The sequence below is a fragment of the Lytechinus pictus genome, chromosome 5 (genome assembly GCF_037042905.1).
Source record: "Lytechinus pictus isolate F3 Inbred chromosome 5, Lp3.0, whole genome shotgun sequence".
Taxonomy (NCBI): Eukaryota; Metazoa; Echinodermata; class Echinoidea; order Temnopleuroida; family Toxopneustidae; genus Lytechinus; species Lytechinus pictus.
Window position 1 is genome coordinate 16,534,184 of NC_087249.1, and position 17,781 is coordinate 16,551,964.

Here is a 17,781-nt window from a genome sequence, read left to right on the forward strand (position 1 = left end):
AGGAAAAACTGATTTTCGCAGATACGATGCGTAGAAATTAGGTGGTCGATAATTAAGGGGTAGGGCCTATATAGCTCCACCCATACTGAGTGCCCCCCCCCCCCCGGCCCGACAAAGACAAGTCACAAAGTCCAGAATTGAAACTCATGTCATGAAAAAAAAGGCAGAATGAGAATCCCAGATCCAGATCTAACGTTAATAGCGATCTAGGCCTACCTAATTGCGTGTGAAAATTATTTTGACACTCCTGATGAAGACTTACCAATGGTTCTGATTCTTGAGACCATTCATACGGAAAGAAAAGATCGTATAAGATTGTTTCCTCTTCCTCCTGTCCTTGATTCTGTGTCACCTCATCAGCAGACGCCATTTCAACACGTCACGTCATCATAGCTTACGGCCGGTATACGTGAAATCGAATATGTGGGTCTGTTTCACTAATGAAGATATCAACCTATTAAAATAGTTCAGGTTCCTTTCTGTGTGGCCGTACTAGTAGTGAATTACAGATCTATCATATTTTTTCCAGATGGGGGAGGGGGTAGTGTTAATCGTCTTCGATCTATTTATTCATTTTTTTTTTTTTGGGGGGGGGGGGACAAACGGATACAAGGTCAATTAAGTATACCCAGTTGTTGTGTGTCCGGACAGGTTGTGTGTCCGGACGATCAATTATAGGAAGTCATAATTGAAGAAATCTACAGGCGAAGTTTCATCAATTTTTAGTACAAAATGTAGGAAATATTATAGAGAACAAAATCGAAGATGATTGCAACTATTGAATTCATATTTTTAGGGTAATCCAAAGACAAAAAAGAAGGCTTCAAAAATATAAAGTGTCCGGACACCCGATCCCCCATCCTACCCGATGCGTTTATGCCCAGGAGGGCCCTGCATCGTATACATCCAGATTCAGATCCAGACAAGACATTACAAATACAAATACTACATGTATGTCTATAACAAAAATTACAATTATTATTATCGCTATAAAAGTAAGGGAAACAGAAATTTAAAAATATTGTATTAAACAAAGGAAAATCAGGTTGCATTCTCAATGAGAGGGAGAAAAAAAAATCTACCTCCTAGCTTTGATCGGTAAGGATCCAAAAGGATGGGTTCCCCCTTGAAAAATATTTGCTTTGTCTAAGGGCGACCGCACACCTTGCGATTGGTCTGCGACTCAATTTTGGAATAAAACGTAGTAGAATTTGATGCCTTATATTGAGACTTGGAATATCTTACTGTGTAATGTTCGAAATCATCGTACGATATCTATATTTAAATCTGTGACTATGCTATCATCCTTCTTAGAATAAAAACAAATTTAATATCTAGTCGTAATGACGTCATAGCAGTCGTACGATTGGCTACGATTTGAAACTAATTTGGCCTTTACTCCAAAATAGAGGCTTACAATCTTACAAAATGGTTATATTGGTATTCAATTAATTTTAACCTCAAATAAAATGATATGTTCCATTCACATTTTAAGAAAATTAGCAAAATGCAATTTGTTCCAAAATCGGATCGCGAACAGTCGTAAGGTGTGCGGTGGCCTTTAAACGACTAGGGGAGGTGCCATATGCCAGGTGTCGTGCTCTCCGGTGGCCGGGGTTCCAATTCGTCCCATGGGCGGAAATCTCTCCTTGAAGGTAGGGGGGACACAATTAAATTGAGTTTTCCGTTTTTATGCTCTACAGAAATACTAACTCAAGTACACACACACCCTCTCAAACACACATATATATATATATATGTATATGATGCTGTTTTGTGCGCGGTTCCATGACTACCACAATCATGCATGAATGTTATTATTTCAGTTCTTGTCTCTGTGAGCTTTATTGTATCCCTGAGGAAGACGTTTAACGTCGAAAATTTGGAATTCAAAATAAACTGTTGGAACAAAGTATGCATTACCACTTTGCCTCATTAATATATATATGTATATATATATTTCGACGAGGGGACAGGTATTCCTAACTAAAGATGAAAGGCCTCAATAAATAATGCAAGCCCAAATATGTTGATATTTCATAAATTGTGATCTGGAAATTGAACATTCTGAACATTTTTTTATGATCATGAACTAGATTCGAACCTACCTTAACAATTAATGCGCTTCGCTTAAAAATTTTTGATTTTCCAACCTAAAAACTAGAAATTCGTAACACTTTTTCAAATCATGTACAGAATAAGAATTCAACTAAATAATAGATGCGAGCGCGAGCTGAAAGTTTTTGATTTTTCAACCTTGATACTAAACATTCTTAGTACTTAAAAAAAATCATGAACAGGATAGGAATCTAAACAATTAATGCAAGCGCGAAGCAAGAGGTGAAAGTATTTGATTTTCCAACCTAAAAACTGGACATTCTTAACAGCTTTATAAAAATCATGAACAGGATAGGAATCTAATAAAATAATGCTAGCGCGCTGAAGGTTTTTGATTTTCCAACTTAAAAACTGGACATTCGTAACACTTTTTCAAATCATGAACAGGATAGGAATCTAATCAATTTATGCGAGCGCGGAGCGCGAGCTGAAAGTTTTTGATTTTTGAACCTTGATACTAGACATTCTTAGTACTTAAAAAATTATGAACAGTATATAGGAATATAAACAATTAATGCGAGCGCGAAGCAAGAGGTGAAAGTATTTGATTTTCCAACCTAAAAACTGGACATTCTTAACAGCTTTATAAAAATCATAAACAGGATAGGAATCTAATAAAATAATGCTAGCGCGAAACGCGACCTGAAGGTTTTTGATTTTCCAACTTAAAAACTGGACATTCGTAACCCTTTTTCAAATCATGAACAGGATAGGAATCTAATCAATTTATGCGAGCGCGAAGCGCGAGCTGAAAGTTTTTTATTTTCCAACCTAAAAACTGGACATTCATAGCACCTTAAAAAAATATGAACAGGATAAAAATCTAATCAATTTATGCGAGCGCGAAGCGCGAACTGAAAGTTTTTGATTTCCAACCTAAATACTGGACATTCTTAGTACATTTTTTAAAATTATGAACAGGATAGGAATCTAAACAATTAATGCAGGCGCGAAGCGCGAGCTGAAAGTTTGTATTTTCCAACCTAAATACCGGACAATCGTAACATTTTTTCAAATCATGAACAGGATAGGAATTTTACTAAACAATATTAGATTCGAGCGCGAAGTGTGTGCTAAAGATATGTCATTCCCAGCCTAAAAATTGGTATTATTAGCATATTTTAAAATCAAGGACAGGGTAGCTATCTAACAAAATTTTAATTAATGTGAGCGCGAAGCATATCCTGATTTTTTTCCCCGACCAAAACAGTCATCTTCTTTTCACCTTATAGCAATAAACAGGATAGTATCTGACTCAACCATATTACTGATGCGAGCGCGAAGCGCGAAATGATTTTTTTTTATATTCAGATCTGAAAACTGGATCATTCAAGCACTTTTGAAAGAAAGAACAAAGGCAGTTTATCTCAATAAGCAATGCGAGCGCAAAGCGCAAGCTATTTTTTTGTTAAAGATTTAAACCTACAAATTATGAAAAAGATGGATATCTTCCTAAATAAATGATTTGACTTTATATATTTAGATCTAAAGAGTGAAAAAAAGCACGTTTTGAAATAAAGAGATGACTGTGTATTCATGGAAAACGCGAGCGATTTTTTTTATTTTTATACTATGACCTGAAAGTTTTATTTTTTCCAATTATTCCCCTCCCCTTCCATCATTTAAGATTCTTCCTCGTCCTATCTTTCTTCTTGTTTTTATCCTCTCCTTCCTATTTTGTGCCGGCAATAGGGGGCGGGCTGCCGCTTCGCCCCCTTCATCTACCTATGGTGACCCCTCTCACGGCAGGAATTTTGTGGAAAAACGGAAAATAAAAGTCACGTTAATAGAGTATTTAAAAACAAATTTTGGGGGATTAAACATAGTAAGGATTAATCATAACTCATGAAAACTATTCTTTTTACTGAGTATACGCGAACAATGAAAATATTCTTATATTCCAAGTATATTTGGAATAAAGGGAAAATGAATTGGTTTAACAAAGGTATGTTTTTACTGGGTATGGAACATTCTCGTTTACCATCTATGCACTAAATTTACTTATAATTATCCAGAGGCAATTTTCTTTTTTCGTCATTTTTATTAGTTATGAAATTGACAATGGCCATCGATGTCATCAATGTCATCATTCTTTGGCTGGCATATAGGGCTAGATGCGAGTTCGAGAATAGACGGGCCGGTATGCCTTTTCTTTTCCTATCCCAGTTCTTAACAAAAACTATCTGTTTATATAGTTTTCGAAATTCGAGGATACATGTGTATAATTTCGATTTTGAATTATGTATTTTTTCCATAATAAAAGACCACAAATATTAGGGGGGACATTTGATATTATGCCCCCCCCCTTCCAAAATGGTAGGCATGGTAGGGGGACGCGTTCCCCCTGTCCCCCCTGGAATTTCCGCCCATGATTCGTCCAATTGCCAACTCGTCTACTATTTTGGTCTCATCAGATTATCCACTATCCCAGGGGCGGGCCTGCCGGGGGCATAATGCCCCCCACACTTTTTGAAGCACTGAAAATTTTCCCTTTTTATGCAAGTAAAATGCCCCTCACGACTATAAGCCCCTTTTACCTGAGGGTGACCCGTTATTTAGGTGTGAGCAATTAGTGCCCCTTGTCTTCTTGTAACCCGTGCCCTTTCTCGAATCAGTGCCCCCTTTTTACTCAAGAAAAGTTCCCCTCACGAACGTGTTTTGTGCCCCTTTTACATGAGAAGGCCTTTTGTTGTTAACGAGCGCCACTTAACAAGAAAACAATATTCTCATTTTATATGTTACTACTTATGAAGGAAATATTGTAAGAATAATCAGACGTGCCTTAAGTTTCATGAGTCATGTGAGTGGGGTAGATAAGCAGTGGCGTACAGATGGGGGCTCTTGCCCCCCCCCCCCCAAAAAAAAAAAAAAAAAAAAAAAAGACGGAGTAAGAAAAGGAAAGAGAGAATAATAATAATAATATCTTGTTGATCGCACACACCGCGTCCAGAGACGCTCATGGCGCTAGCCCAGCAACAGTTCCTTTATACAAACAACAAATATTTAAAAAAAAAAAAATAGATCTTAAAAAATACAACCGAGTACATACTTTAAAAAAGAACAGTTTTGTATCACCCACCGGAATTCCTAGCTAGATCCTCGTAGGGGCTGGCGCCCTCCTACCTGCTGCAGTGCTGCTCCGTTCACCGACAATTTAAGGGGTAAAATATGATATTATTTTATGAATATTATGTCAAGGCTAGCTACCACAAAATTCGTTATAAAAATGTCAAAACTTTTGCTCGCTCGCAGCTACTTATTAATTTTTCGTGCTACGAAATATCTAGAACCCTCAACAATTTTTTTTTGACTCATTACACCATTATATAGATAAGACATTTTTTTCCTTTGTTTTTAAGTGCCCTTTTCGAAAGAAAGGTGCCCTTCTTCCCCTGTGCCCCCCCCCCCAAATTCAACTTCGCTCCGCCGCCCCTCACCAGGCTGATTGCCAATTCGTCCACTCACCATCTTGTATGATAACCAGTTTGTCCATTAGCCATAATTAGTCCATATAAATGAAAGTGAAATTGATAGACCAACTGGTTACGAGACGAAATGGTCATAGACGAAATGGTTATAGACGCGAGGTGATGATTGGACCAAATGGTTATTGGACCAATGGTTCTTAGAAGAAATGTCGATGGACGGAATGGCATTATACACTTAACGAATGTAGATCATGCGGTGAGTGGACGAGATGGCAGTAGACGAATTGGTAATTAACCCTCTGAGGGAGTCTCTGCCATGATAAAAAAAAGTTTCCTAAACGACCGTACTGACGAATAATTTAAAATGATTTAAAGAAAAGACAATTAAGATGAAAAGAAATGTGTGCGTTTTACCATTGATTATTATAATTTTAAAACCTATCACAATTATTTTTCACAATTATTTTTTCTATTTAAAAAAGGCAAAAATATTATTACTTGTGACTTAGAAATTCCCCTTAAACACACGCTGGCCATTCTGCGCCCCCTCAAATTCGTTTGGCTTAGTACGCTACTATTATACTCACGCCAGAATTAATGTCCTCCTTTTATGCTTTTTTTCTTACTTCACTTTATACTTCATTTCTCTTTGTATTACTATGCCTGTTCATCTGTCCAAGAGAATAAACTGTATGCTCCACACGTTTTAAATTAACATGTTCAATAAATGAAACAAATGATGAATACCCCCCCCCCCCAAAAAAAAAAAAAGGGGGGGGGGTTGAGAGCAGAAAAGTACTGGTGCTTCGTTTATTGTGATGAGGATGCATGCTGACCGTCGGAGATGGATCCAACACTCTCAGTATTTTAGTTATGTCACGGCATGAGTTTAAGATGTCTGGATAAAATTACTGTTTGGATCGAATTTTCACTAGTAAAGCCTTGGATAGACTGGGGCAAGAAGGGGGTGGGGATGGCTTGAGGAAGCTGAATGTTTTCTCTCATGGTCTGCGCACTTCTCCTCCAAAAAAGCTCATAATATATTGGAATTTCAGGGTAAGATAAAATAAACTTAATGTTACACTGCTTCCGATGCTGCCCTAGCTAGTTTCAACTATTTCTGTTCCCTGCAATCATACAGAATAGTGATAACAAAAATAAAATACAGTGGCTCTTAAAGGGATCAAATTAAGTTCACCCTGACAAAAAGCGGCTGTCAAAATACAAAATATAATGAAAAATACTAGTGAAGGTTTAAGAAAATCCATCGATGATTAAAAAATTTGTTAGAATTTTCAGTTTCATACGAGCAGCTGCCCCAGTTATGTAATATGAAATTCATGAATTTCGATTTTCAATGGTCCATGATGCATGGTGACTAACTTATTTTTTTCTTTTAGGAGAGTTAATTGTGAAATGATAATAGGAACAATAAAAACCAAACACGGCCCTATGTAATTATTTGTCTTCGATTAAAGGGTCTTTAATTCGTGAGGGAATTTTCCGACGATGACTTTCTCTTCAACAAGTAAAATAATTTCAAGGATAACATTTTTCTATAACTTTTTAACAAACTAAAAAAAAATCAGAGTTGTATAGCGCCATCAGAATAGAACACGAATCGATTTCCACAAATTAGGATTTAAATCATTTTTCCAAACAGCGAGCTAGCGTATATGGCTTGCATAATTATATACTAATAATAGTCAGAAGTGTCCTTTAAAAGTTATGCTGAACTAACGAAACAAACAGCTACTTCAGGCAAAAACGTAATAAATGGTGAATATAATGTAATTTAGAATGGGGTCATCTTTCCTTTTCAACTATATAGAGGAAGCTTGTCCCCCCGCCCTCGTGCAGTTTCAACTTCACTCTACCGCCCGTGTTAAAAAATATCGGTGAAGATTTGAGGAAAATCCTTTAAAGATGAGAAAATTATTAGATTTGTTTTTAACTTAAAAGTTTTTATTTATGACATCATATGCGAGCAGCTCCCTCAATGTTGTGAAAAATAAAATGAATAAATTAATTTTCTAATAGTTCATGATGAACTAAACCTTTTCCATTCAGGAGTGGGTGTGAAAGGATCTTTCTGTTGATATACTGAAGGCACAATAAAAAACATTTTGATTTTTTAAAGAGAAAATTAATTTTAATTTATTTTTTACCACGCGGTATGGGGAGCTGTTCGTATGACGTGACAAATCAAAATATAAAAATTTTAATAACCTTTTTAAACTTTAATGGATTTCACTCGAACCTACACCAATATTTTTTTCTGGTATTCTTACAACAAACTTTTCTTCAGGCTGACCCCCCCCCCCCCCCCCTCCTCTTTAAATCAAATAAAAGAGGTCAGAATGTTAAATTTTGAGGACAAAAGATATAGTTGGGACCGTGGGAATCATTTAGAATAGACAATTAGACAACATCCATATTTATATATAGCCTGCATGGTCGCCCTTGGATTATAGCCCCTGAGCAGGCTTTACTGCCATAGAAAGAAACATATTTAATGAGTCAAGTTGAATTTTAAGGGCCTATTATTTGTATGGAAACACATACTTCACCCCGGGACTTCACTGAACATCAGAGATATGCTTTTGTAAAAAGTGATCGTTATTTTTGTGCATTATCAAATTGGCTAGTAGTGACCGATCAGACTGCTCGGTAGCAATCTACATTTTCAGTCAATAAAATTTGCTGACCTCGAAAATCAACTCATCCCTTTTTATGAACAGAACGTTTTGTTTCCTTTTTTATATAGTAAACAATGTAAAAACCAAATTTCAAAATTTCAATACAACATAAAAAATTATTTTAAGCATATTTGATTTTGTAATTCTTATCTTATATAGATATGAAAATTGAAATAAGAAAATTTAGTTAAAAGCCCCGGCCAAGCCTAATTCGATCGATTACGCAATATTTACACTACACTCCTCGTCTGTTGTTTTCTTCTCATTTTTAGACATTTCTCGATAAACATGGTGTGTATACCCTGCATTGTCATTCCACTTGTTTTGTGGGTATTTCACCGGTTTATTCAACCCTTTGTCAACCCGCTTTTACCCGAGAGAGTCAAATCCTGGTTCAATTTCAACATGAGAATTTACGGAGTGACGCCTCCGAAAGGCTCCGCCGAAGCCGAAGGCACCGGCAGAGGCAGTGAAGCCGGAGACGGGCAATCGCAGAATCCAAATGGAACAGAGAAGGTTGGTGAAGGGAGAGAGAGAGATAGAGTCATATAGATGTAGCATAAAACATAAGCATGATCTATGATTTGTGTATGGGGGGGGGGTCAACAGATAAATCTATAATAATCATTTTTGTGTGTGACTGTGATATCTGACTCTGAGTCTGAGAGTGATAATTGATGAGATAAAACTAAGCTCTAGTCTGAGTCTGAGTATTAAAAGACGAAAACTTAAAGCCAAGCCCAAGGAAGGTGCTCTGGTGTCGATATGAGATTGTGGACCCAGGCCCAGGGAACATGGTGATGACTTTCGGGAGCCTGGGGGTAATTGTTCCTTTGATCTTCACTAATAATAATTCTATTTCCTTGGTCAGGATAATTTTTATACAACCAGTGCACCAAACAAAAATGGAATTTGATCATTTATTGAATCTCATATTATTTTATGTTCAATTGTTGATTTCAGTTATGTGTAGGCTCTACTAAAAAAGTACTATATTACTAGTACACTAAGTGATACAGATTCATGTATGGATATGGATATCTAGATAGTAGATACATAACACTTCATGAGATGAGGTGGCAAATTAATTGTTTATTTAATTCCCCTTTATTCTGCTTTAGTCTTTCAAAATATGTGTCTTAAAGTTGTCTCTTACATGTATGTTTTGTTTCGTATTCTTCCCCTTGCCATACAGGAAAATGAATATAATCAAGAATCCACAACAAGAACTGGCTGCCCTTTCAAACCCAACAGTGTTCAAGCAACAACGGTTGGAGGTGATAAAAAGACTGACTAGTCCTAGGTCCTCATTTCAGCTGATATTAAAGGACATTGTTTCAATATTTGTTGGATTATGATCACCACATAAATTCCCAGAAGAATAAGACCAGTCTCAACAGCAAGAATACATCTCCAGTGTTAAAGTGACTCTTGGCACCTTCGTTCTGGAGTCTTAACCATGCTGACTGGCTCAGTGTTGTTCAGATTCAACATTCACAAAGTCTAACAAAATTTAATGGTAAATAATTGCAATATTATATTGAAAGGATAATGGATGTGTTTGCAAATATTAATCCTTTCTTTTACATAGAAATTTATACTTTTAAGGGGAAAATAATTCCATATTGTTTTACTAGAAATGATTTTTTTTTGCAGAGCCCCATTTTACAAGGGGGTCAATTTTGGATTTACTTTTTATTATGATATCATTATGTTATTGTTTAGGAGTGTTTGTATAATGTCCATAGATAAATTATGCACAGGCTCCATATTTTCTTTTATTCAAATCGACACTGGATATCTGGGCTAATATTTTGGCACCTTTGTGTACCTGGCGTTCGCACCTGTTAGCAGTGAACCTTGGGTGCCCCTGCCAAGCTACCATTGGGCTGATCATGAAAATTTCAGAAAGAGGTAAAAAAAAAAACCTGGTTCGTCTGCAAAATGGAGAAGTTTCCATGGCAACAGTGAGCCCAATGACTTATTTTGAAGGATCCCTTTCCTATCTGGTAGACTCCCTAATTCCTTTCTCTCTGATTCTGTTCATCCATTCAATGAGTAATGTTTCAGTTTAGATTTGTAATTTCTGTTGTCTACCAGTAACCAGATGTTATTGTCAATGATGCTGTTTAGTCCAAAAGGTGCATTACATTTTATTTTGAAATATTTCGTTTTCTGTATAAGTTTCTCTAATTTTCTCATACATGTATGTTTGCCCATTATTCCTTATCAATAATTTGTTATACATGTATGAAGACAGAGGGTGTTGCAAGACGATATTAGCAATCAATCGCAAATTTCAGGAGAAAATTTACAATTGATAGATCTTATTTACTAAAAACAAATCAATTTATATGTGTTGATACAAGAAGCAGACCTGTGATCAATTTAAATTTACAATTAATCACAAAACTTATGATTGATTTGGGGTCCTAAAATTTACCTTCGATTGAATGCAATATCTTGGAACACCCCATTAAACTGTAATTTGAGGCCTATCATGAAAGATATCTCCTAATAATGTTAAACCTTTTCTGAATATTTTATTGATAAAGTGACACCAGCTATTTTGGGGGGGAGATGGGGCATTTTCCATGCTACCTAGATTTGAATGTAATATTGTTTAATAGTACATGTTTATGCATGTATACACATCTTTTGTAGTAGTTGTAGTAGGTCCAGTCCATGGTATATCCAAACGCTGTGGTTGCAAATTTTGTAGAGATTGAGGAAGCACAGTTATTATGAGCAAATAATAATTAATCAATTACATGTAGTTTTAATCGGTTTCTCTAATGAAAAAATATGGCCACTTCAGAGAGAGGCTCAAATGTGGCCTTATGTAAGAAGCTAATTTTCAAATCATATTCAAGTCCCTTCTCTACACTCTGATGAGAAAACACTCTCAAGTGGAATGATTAGTAGTGTAATTCTGCCTAAGTCAAATCTTTTGAGACTACACAGTACACATACCTGTTTGACTCAGAAGAAATTCAACTGAGAATTTTGAAACACATTTTAAATAATCTGGTCTAAGATATTGCTTTGATTTTACAGAAGGCCTGCTTTACCTGTAGTTGTCTTTTTAGGGGGGGGGGGCTACTTTGACAACTGTAACCCCCCCCCCCCCCCAGACACACATGTTTACCCACAGAGCACAGAAATACATGTTGGTGTGACGAGTGTATTCCTTGGTCCACCTTTATGTAAATAAGTGGTTTCTAGAAAATGTTTTATTGTGGATGTATTAGTTAAGGTCAGTTAGTTTATTCATGTTTAGTCAATTCTATTTGAATTCATATGGGGCAAATCGAGACGTTTGCCAATTTTATTGAAATATGTGTATACTTATTCATACATGGTGTTGTCATGATGATTGTGTGTCTGTGCGTTGAAATAAAAGTATTTATCTTTATCAAAATTGATTTATTAATTGTATTTGTTTTCCATATCTCATTCTTGTTTCCGTGTTTAGTGGTTCACAAATTCACTTTGATTAGGTTACTACTGTCACAGAAATCTCCAAGGCAAAGTTCAACCAAAAAATGAGTTGACTTTAATATATAGCGACGAATCAGGCCAGGAAAACTGGAAGTAAAATAAGAAAGTAATGACATTAAAACATTTCCCTTACAATTTTTTCACAAAACATTTATACATGTATGAACATCAGAGTGACATGCAAATGGCATGGTCGATGATGTCACTACCACAATGACACCTGTTCAGAGATCAAACTTTTTTTTCCAAATTTAATTTGGTACAAGAGGCGACAATAGTTTTTAGGATATTGGATTCAGTTTTGTGACATTAGAACAAGTGATAGTTCAGTTTTAGTCCTGTACTCCTTTTTATTCCTTCTTTGATTTATTATCATGGGAAGTTGTGATTCCTTCAAGGTATTTTTCTTCCCTCCTCATTTTCCTTTCTACCCTCCTTTTTGCGGGGGGGGGGGGGGGAGGCAACGCCCGTGGATAGATCCTTTCAAACTTCATTTTTTTTCTCATTTATTTTCCATTCCCTTGTGGAAAAAAGACGAGAATATTTTTTTATTATTTTTTTCAAAGAGTTACAAAAAAGTTTCACGAGCCCTCGCTGCACACAAATAACTGCCCATTATGACTTTACTTTACCCTGTTTACGTTTCTCCCCCCCCCCCCCCTCTCTCTATCCTTTCACTTATTTTCCTCTTTTTCCCTCTCCATTTTTGTGCCTTGGCCGACCATTTTCCTTCTTTTTCTTTCCCTCTTCCATTTCTTTCTTTAATTACTCTTCCTCTCTCTTTCCGTAATTTCTCCCCTCTTCCGTTTCCTTTCTTAAAATTGTTTCCTGTTCAATCTATCTCTTTGCTTTTCATTATTTCCTCTATATCCCTTACGTTTATTTCTCTCACGGTTCCATGATCCCCTTCCTTTCTTCTTCTTCTTCCTATATAAGTACATACCACCTGTGGTGTATTGTCGTACTGTATTGTGGACTTGAATGCTGAGTGCTGAGTATCCACCGTTGAAGTTGTGGTAAAAAAAAGCCAACATATATATAATATTTACATATTTACAAACAAATGCAGACTAACATAGTCTGACATGTTGCACCTCACTCTTGAATATGTTTGCTGAGGTGCTGTCTACGACGTCCTGAGGTAGGGAATTCCATAACCTTTCTTTTTTTTAGGTCAGGTTTATAAAGGGGGACGCGGGCTGGACGTGCCCCCCCCCCCCCCCCCCGCATCTGGATCCGCCACTGGACGGTATATAATGGGATAATCTCTGAGAAAAACCATAAATTAATGCCCTTTGGCGGAGGGGGGGGGGGGCACTTATCTGAATTCAGATCAGTGGGTGGCGCGGTATAGGACAAACAAGAAAAGAAAATCAACACTGGCTGAATACCACCTACAGTCAGGATGCTGCTCCGCCGGGGGGCCGGCCGGGGGCGGATATACGTAGCTCGCACTACTTATGCGAGTTAGAAATCTACACGTAGCTCTCTCCGTATGGTTCATACGTCGTCCGTTGTTTGCTTCTAATTTGGAGACAGTTCCTCGATAATCATGGTGTGTTGTCCCTGCTTTCTCGTTCCTCTTATTTTGTGGATATTTTACCGGTTTATTCAACCCTTTGTCAACCCACTTTTGCCCGAAAGAGTCAAATCCTGGTTCAATTTCGGAGTGACGAAAGGCTCCGCCGTAGCGGGCGAAGGCTGCTGTGAAGCTGAGGCTGTGCAATCACAGAATCAACATGGAACAGGAAAGGTTGGTGGTGATATATACAAGAAAAAAAAGAAACTTATGATGAATCTAATTTAACGTGTAATATCTCTGCACTTTTTATCATTACTTTTTCTGTTTTAAGATGATGCAACCATGGAAATTGGAATTCGTAAGTTTTCTATAACAAACAAGTTGACTGGGTATGACTATGATGTCAACTCCTATTCCTAATTTTAAAAGCTCAGCCTTCAGTCTCTGTAGGGGAGATCGGGGTGAGTTGGAACGCGGGGTATGTTGAAACATTGTTATTTTCTTTAACGCCTGTAAAATAAATTTATGCAATACTGCCCTCAATTTATTGCTATTAATAACACAACAGTGTTGTATTAATTATTAGGCCTAATATTAGCAATAAATTGAGGGCAGTATTGCATAAATTTATTTTACAGGCGTTAAAGAAAATTACAATGTTTCAACTCACCACGCGTTCCAACTCACCCCGATCTCCACTACTATTGGGTTTTCTGCAGAACTACATAATAAAATTCAGAAATTGTTAAATAAATCCCCAGAAAGCATGGTTATTCCTGTCTAATCACATTCACAACCATTACAACTGTTCATGTAAATTGTATTAAATTGTTGATTGTTAAGTGAAAGGCATTGGAAGCTCAATTTCTAAATTGATGTCATTAAGTTCTTTTTCTTCCATTTGTATAATGCATGCCTCTTGTCGAATATGGTTGTACCATGGAGCTAATAGCTCTATGGTTGTACTTGAAGAGTTGAAGCTTTATCAAGGGAATATGTTAAATGGTTTTTCATGATTGTTTTTCCATCTCCAGGAAAATGAGCGTACCGGTAATCAAGAATCCACAATGAAAACTGGTTGCCCTTTCAAACCTATTAGTGTTCAAGCAACAACGGTCGGAGGTGATAAAAAGACTGACTAGTCCTTACTCCCAGGTCCTCTCTCTTAAGCTGATATCAAAGGACAATTTTGTTGAATCGTGATTCGTGATCAACATGTGAATTCCAAGAAGAATGAGACCATTAAGACAGCAAGAACTCAGACATGGATGAGCTGTTCTGGACTTGGACTTAAACCTTTGTATTTGGATGCATGTTATGTCTTCTTCTAGGTTAGATGGTCTTGGTGGGTCAGCATCACACTTGCACTTCACTGGTTCACATCTCCAATACCTATCCCACCTTTTTTTTAAAGTTGTGGACACTGGGTGCATTCACTAAACCACCAGCATAATGTTATAAAAGATATATTATTGGTGCCTTTGAACCTACATAGTCATAAACATACTACCGGACTAGTACCGGTAAGTAACTTGATCAGTCATTATCACATTTTCACACCCCAAATCAACATCCATTTTCCCTCTTTTTTTTTTATTGTTTATTTATGAAGAGCCCCACACAAATCTTGAAAAGGGGGTAAATTAATTACTTGGAGGGGATGTCTGTACAAGTATGCACAGGCTCCATTTTTCCTTCAAAAAGAAAACTGGATATCTGGGATTTTTTTTTTTTTTTGGGGGGGTGGGGTGGCACCTACATGTACTTGTAAGGGGCTTCGCACCTGTTAGCCATGAACCCTGGGTGCACCTGCCAATCTACCATTACAATGGTGGCCGTTTTTACAAACTCAATGTGGAGTAGGAGTCTCTGGTTTGTGCGCAAAAGGGAGAAGTTTCCTTGGTAAAAGACGGCTGGGTTGAATCTGATAGTACTGGTAATACACCTATAGGCTTTTGCCAGACGACTAGAATGCTTGATGTTCCATAGAGGCAACAGCCAATCAGCGTGCTCCATGCTTGCACTATGCAGTGCTTTCCTTCACCCTGAGGTCACAAAAATGGTTATAATTGTTAATACATTTAATTCAAGAATTTGTATGAGGGATTGGAAGGTGTGCTGAAACAGAGATTTAATAGTATTACTTTACCTCATGTGTCATAAGATTGACTTTTATTCTGCATAATCATATTAGAAATATGAATTGTTTTTATTTTATTCCACTATGTAATGGAACTATTTTTCCCTTAGAAATATTTATTTTAGATGCATCCAATTCTATTATATTTACTGTACAGATTTTAGAAAAAATCTATAATTTTTATATATATATATCTACCATATATTAAGGAGAAGACTGATGTCATTTTTTTTTCTGATTAGGTTTTTACTTAAAATGATTGTGCTTGCATTGTTTTTATATTTGCAATTCAACCCAACCCTAGCCATGTTAGTGGTCGTAATAAAGTCTCAATTACTTGCCAGTAATCCAAATTTATTTCATACAAAATGACTTGTTCAACAGTGTATTTTTTCAACTTTTAGAAAATAGTTTATCTCAAAAAAAATATTTGATTTCTGTAAATGGTAATAGTAGCTGGTACATTCCAGGCACTAGTTGGATTCTTGTGATTTTTTTAATGCAGCAGTAAAATTTACAGTCATTTGATCAATTGTTCATGATCACTTTCCATCCCTTCTCTTCCCATTCAATCATCCTTTACATTGTATGTGTACGTGTATGAATACCTTAATACACAGTATAGTGATTTCTGTTATTATTGTTTAGTTCAAGACATGCGTTACATTTTAAAATGGTTTGTTTTAGGTTTTGTCCCCTTTTTCCTCGCTGTACGCAATGCGTACTACGCATTATATTCTAAATACTGTAAAACAGGGATTGAATAAATTCTGTAATAGGATAACTTTTAAGCGTAGATTTCTTTGTATCATTTACATGGTGTTTAAAGGTTAACAACATCTTTCCTTGATATTTATGAGACTGATCTAGAAACAAAACTCAGTTGTCATAGAAGGTAATGATCTCTGATTCTCTGATTAAATGTATTGTATTTCTCATTCATGTAACCGTGCATGAACTGTATTTAGAAACTGATAAAACATAGCAGTAGCAGCAGCAGAGAACAATTTGATAAGACTTAAATTGGAACTGTCTTATGCATAGACAGATGTATACCGGGTATTGTTTGCTTTTGAAAAATGTTGTTTATTCAAGTCTCTTAATTTATACATGGAGCTATTATCTCCATGATTTATGTGTGCTGCAGTCACTTTGTAGGTTCTAATACACATTACAGTATAATATTATTGTTCCAATGTTAAAATATTATGAACAAATAGTAATTAGGAAGCATTCTCTTATAAAGGGAAACATACATGTATGACCACTTCCAAGACATTGAAATGAAGTAGCCTTTATGTAAGAAACTAATTTCACATCAAATTGAATTTCTTTTGTGTATATATAGTTAAAGGGATGGTCCGGGCTGAAAATATTTATTATATCTTAATACATAGAGTAGAATTCACTGAGCAAAATGTCGAAAATTTCATCAAAATCGGATAACAAATAATAAAGTTATTGAAGTTTAAAGTTTAGCAATATTTTGTGAAAACAGTCGTCATGAATATTCATTAGGTGGGCTGATGATGTCACATCTCCACTTTCCGTTTTCTTATGACTTGTTATTAAATAAAATCAAAATTTTTTCATTATTTCATACTTGTGTGAATAATATGTCTCCTTTCATAATGAAATAAGTTGCAGCAATAAATATCTAATGCACTAAATTAGTTGTCAATCCAATTTTTCTAGTTCTTGGAGGAAAAAATTTGAATAAACCTAATTTCATATGATAAAATACAAAAGAACAAGTGGGGATGTGACATCATCAGCCCACCTAATGAATATTCATGACGACTGTTTTCACAAAATATTGCTTAACTTTAAAATTCAATAACTTTGTTATCTGATTTTGATGAAATTTTCAGCATTTTGCTCAGTGAATTCTACTCTATTTATTAAGCTATAAATACTTACAGCCCGGACCATCCCTTTAAATGAAAAAGCACTAGCAATTTCTTCTCATTTGGAGGGGGGGGGGGGTTAAACTAGGAAATCTAAGTCTCGCTGTTTTGCAACTTCCCCAAACCAGCCCCCTTCCTGGGTACACACATACACAATGCCCATAGAGTACACAAAATAAGGAATTAACATTGTGTATTTCTTTGTTTACCTAGGTAACACTTCGTCTGTAAAGCATGTTTTAATGTATTAAGTTAAAAAGTTTAGTGTATTCATCATTATTTTTATTTTGCAGTTAGAGATACAATTTATTGAACATGTGTATTTATACCTATTTATACCTGTATAAATGACTTGTTGGTCTTGTCATGATAATAATAAAACATTTATCTTTCTTTATAAATATTGATTTGTAAGTATACATTATATTTGTTGGTGGCACAGGGGGGGGGGGCTGCCATTCAGAGT

The 17,781-nt window shown here is 36.0% G+C and overlaps 1 protein-coding gene and 1 long non-coding RNA gene across 3 annotated transcripts in view; one reads left to right on the plus strand and one right to left on the minus strand.

The window, feature by feature from the left end:
• LOC129261728 (NBAS subunit of NRZ tethering complex-like) overlaps window positions 1–450 on the minus strand; it is a 67,602-nt gene extending 67,152 nt beyond the window's left edge. For both annotated transcript variants that reach the window (XR_010293664.1, XM_064099902.1), the window contains exon 1: window positions 263–450. Coding sequence is in view for 1 of the 2 variants with exons in the window: in XM_064099902.1 (XP_063955972.1) it covers window positions 263–370 (108 nt within the window). In the remaining variant the exon portion in view is untranslated. The remainder of the gene's footprint in view (window positions 1–262) is intronic.
• A 12,747-nt stretch (window positions 451–13,197) lies between these two features.
• On the plus strand, window positions 13,198–14,993 carry LOC135154252 (uncharacterized). The gene is made up of 2 exons (XR_010293665.1): window positions 13,198–13,499; window positions 14,303–14,993. It is a non-coding gene; the product is annotated as an uncharacterized LOC135154252 (long non-coding RNA).
• Window positions 14,994–17,781: the final 2,788 nt, after the last annotated feature.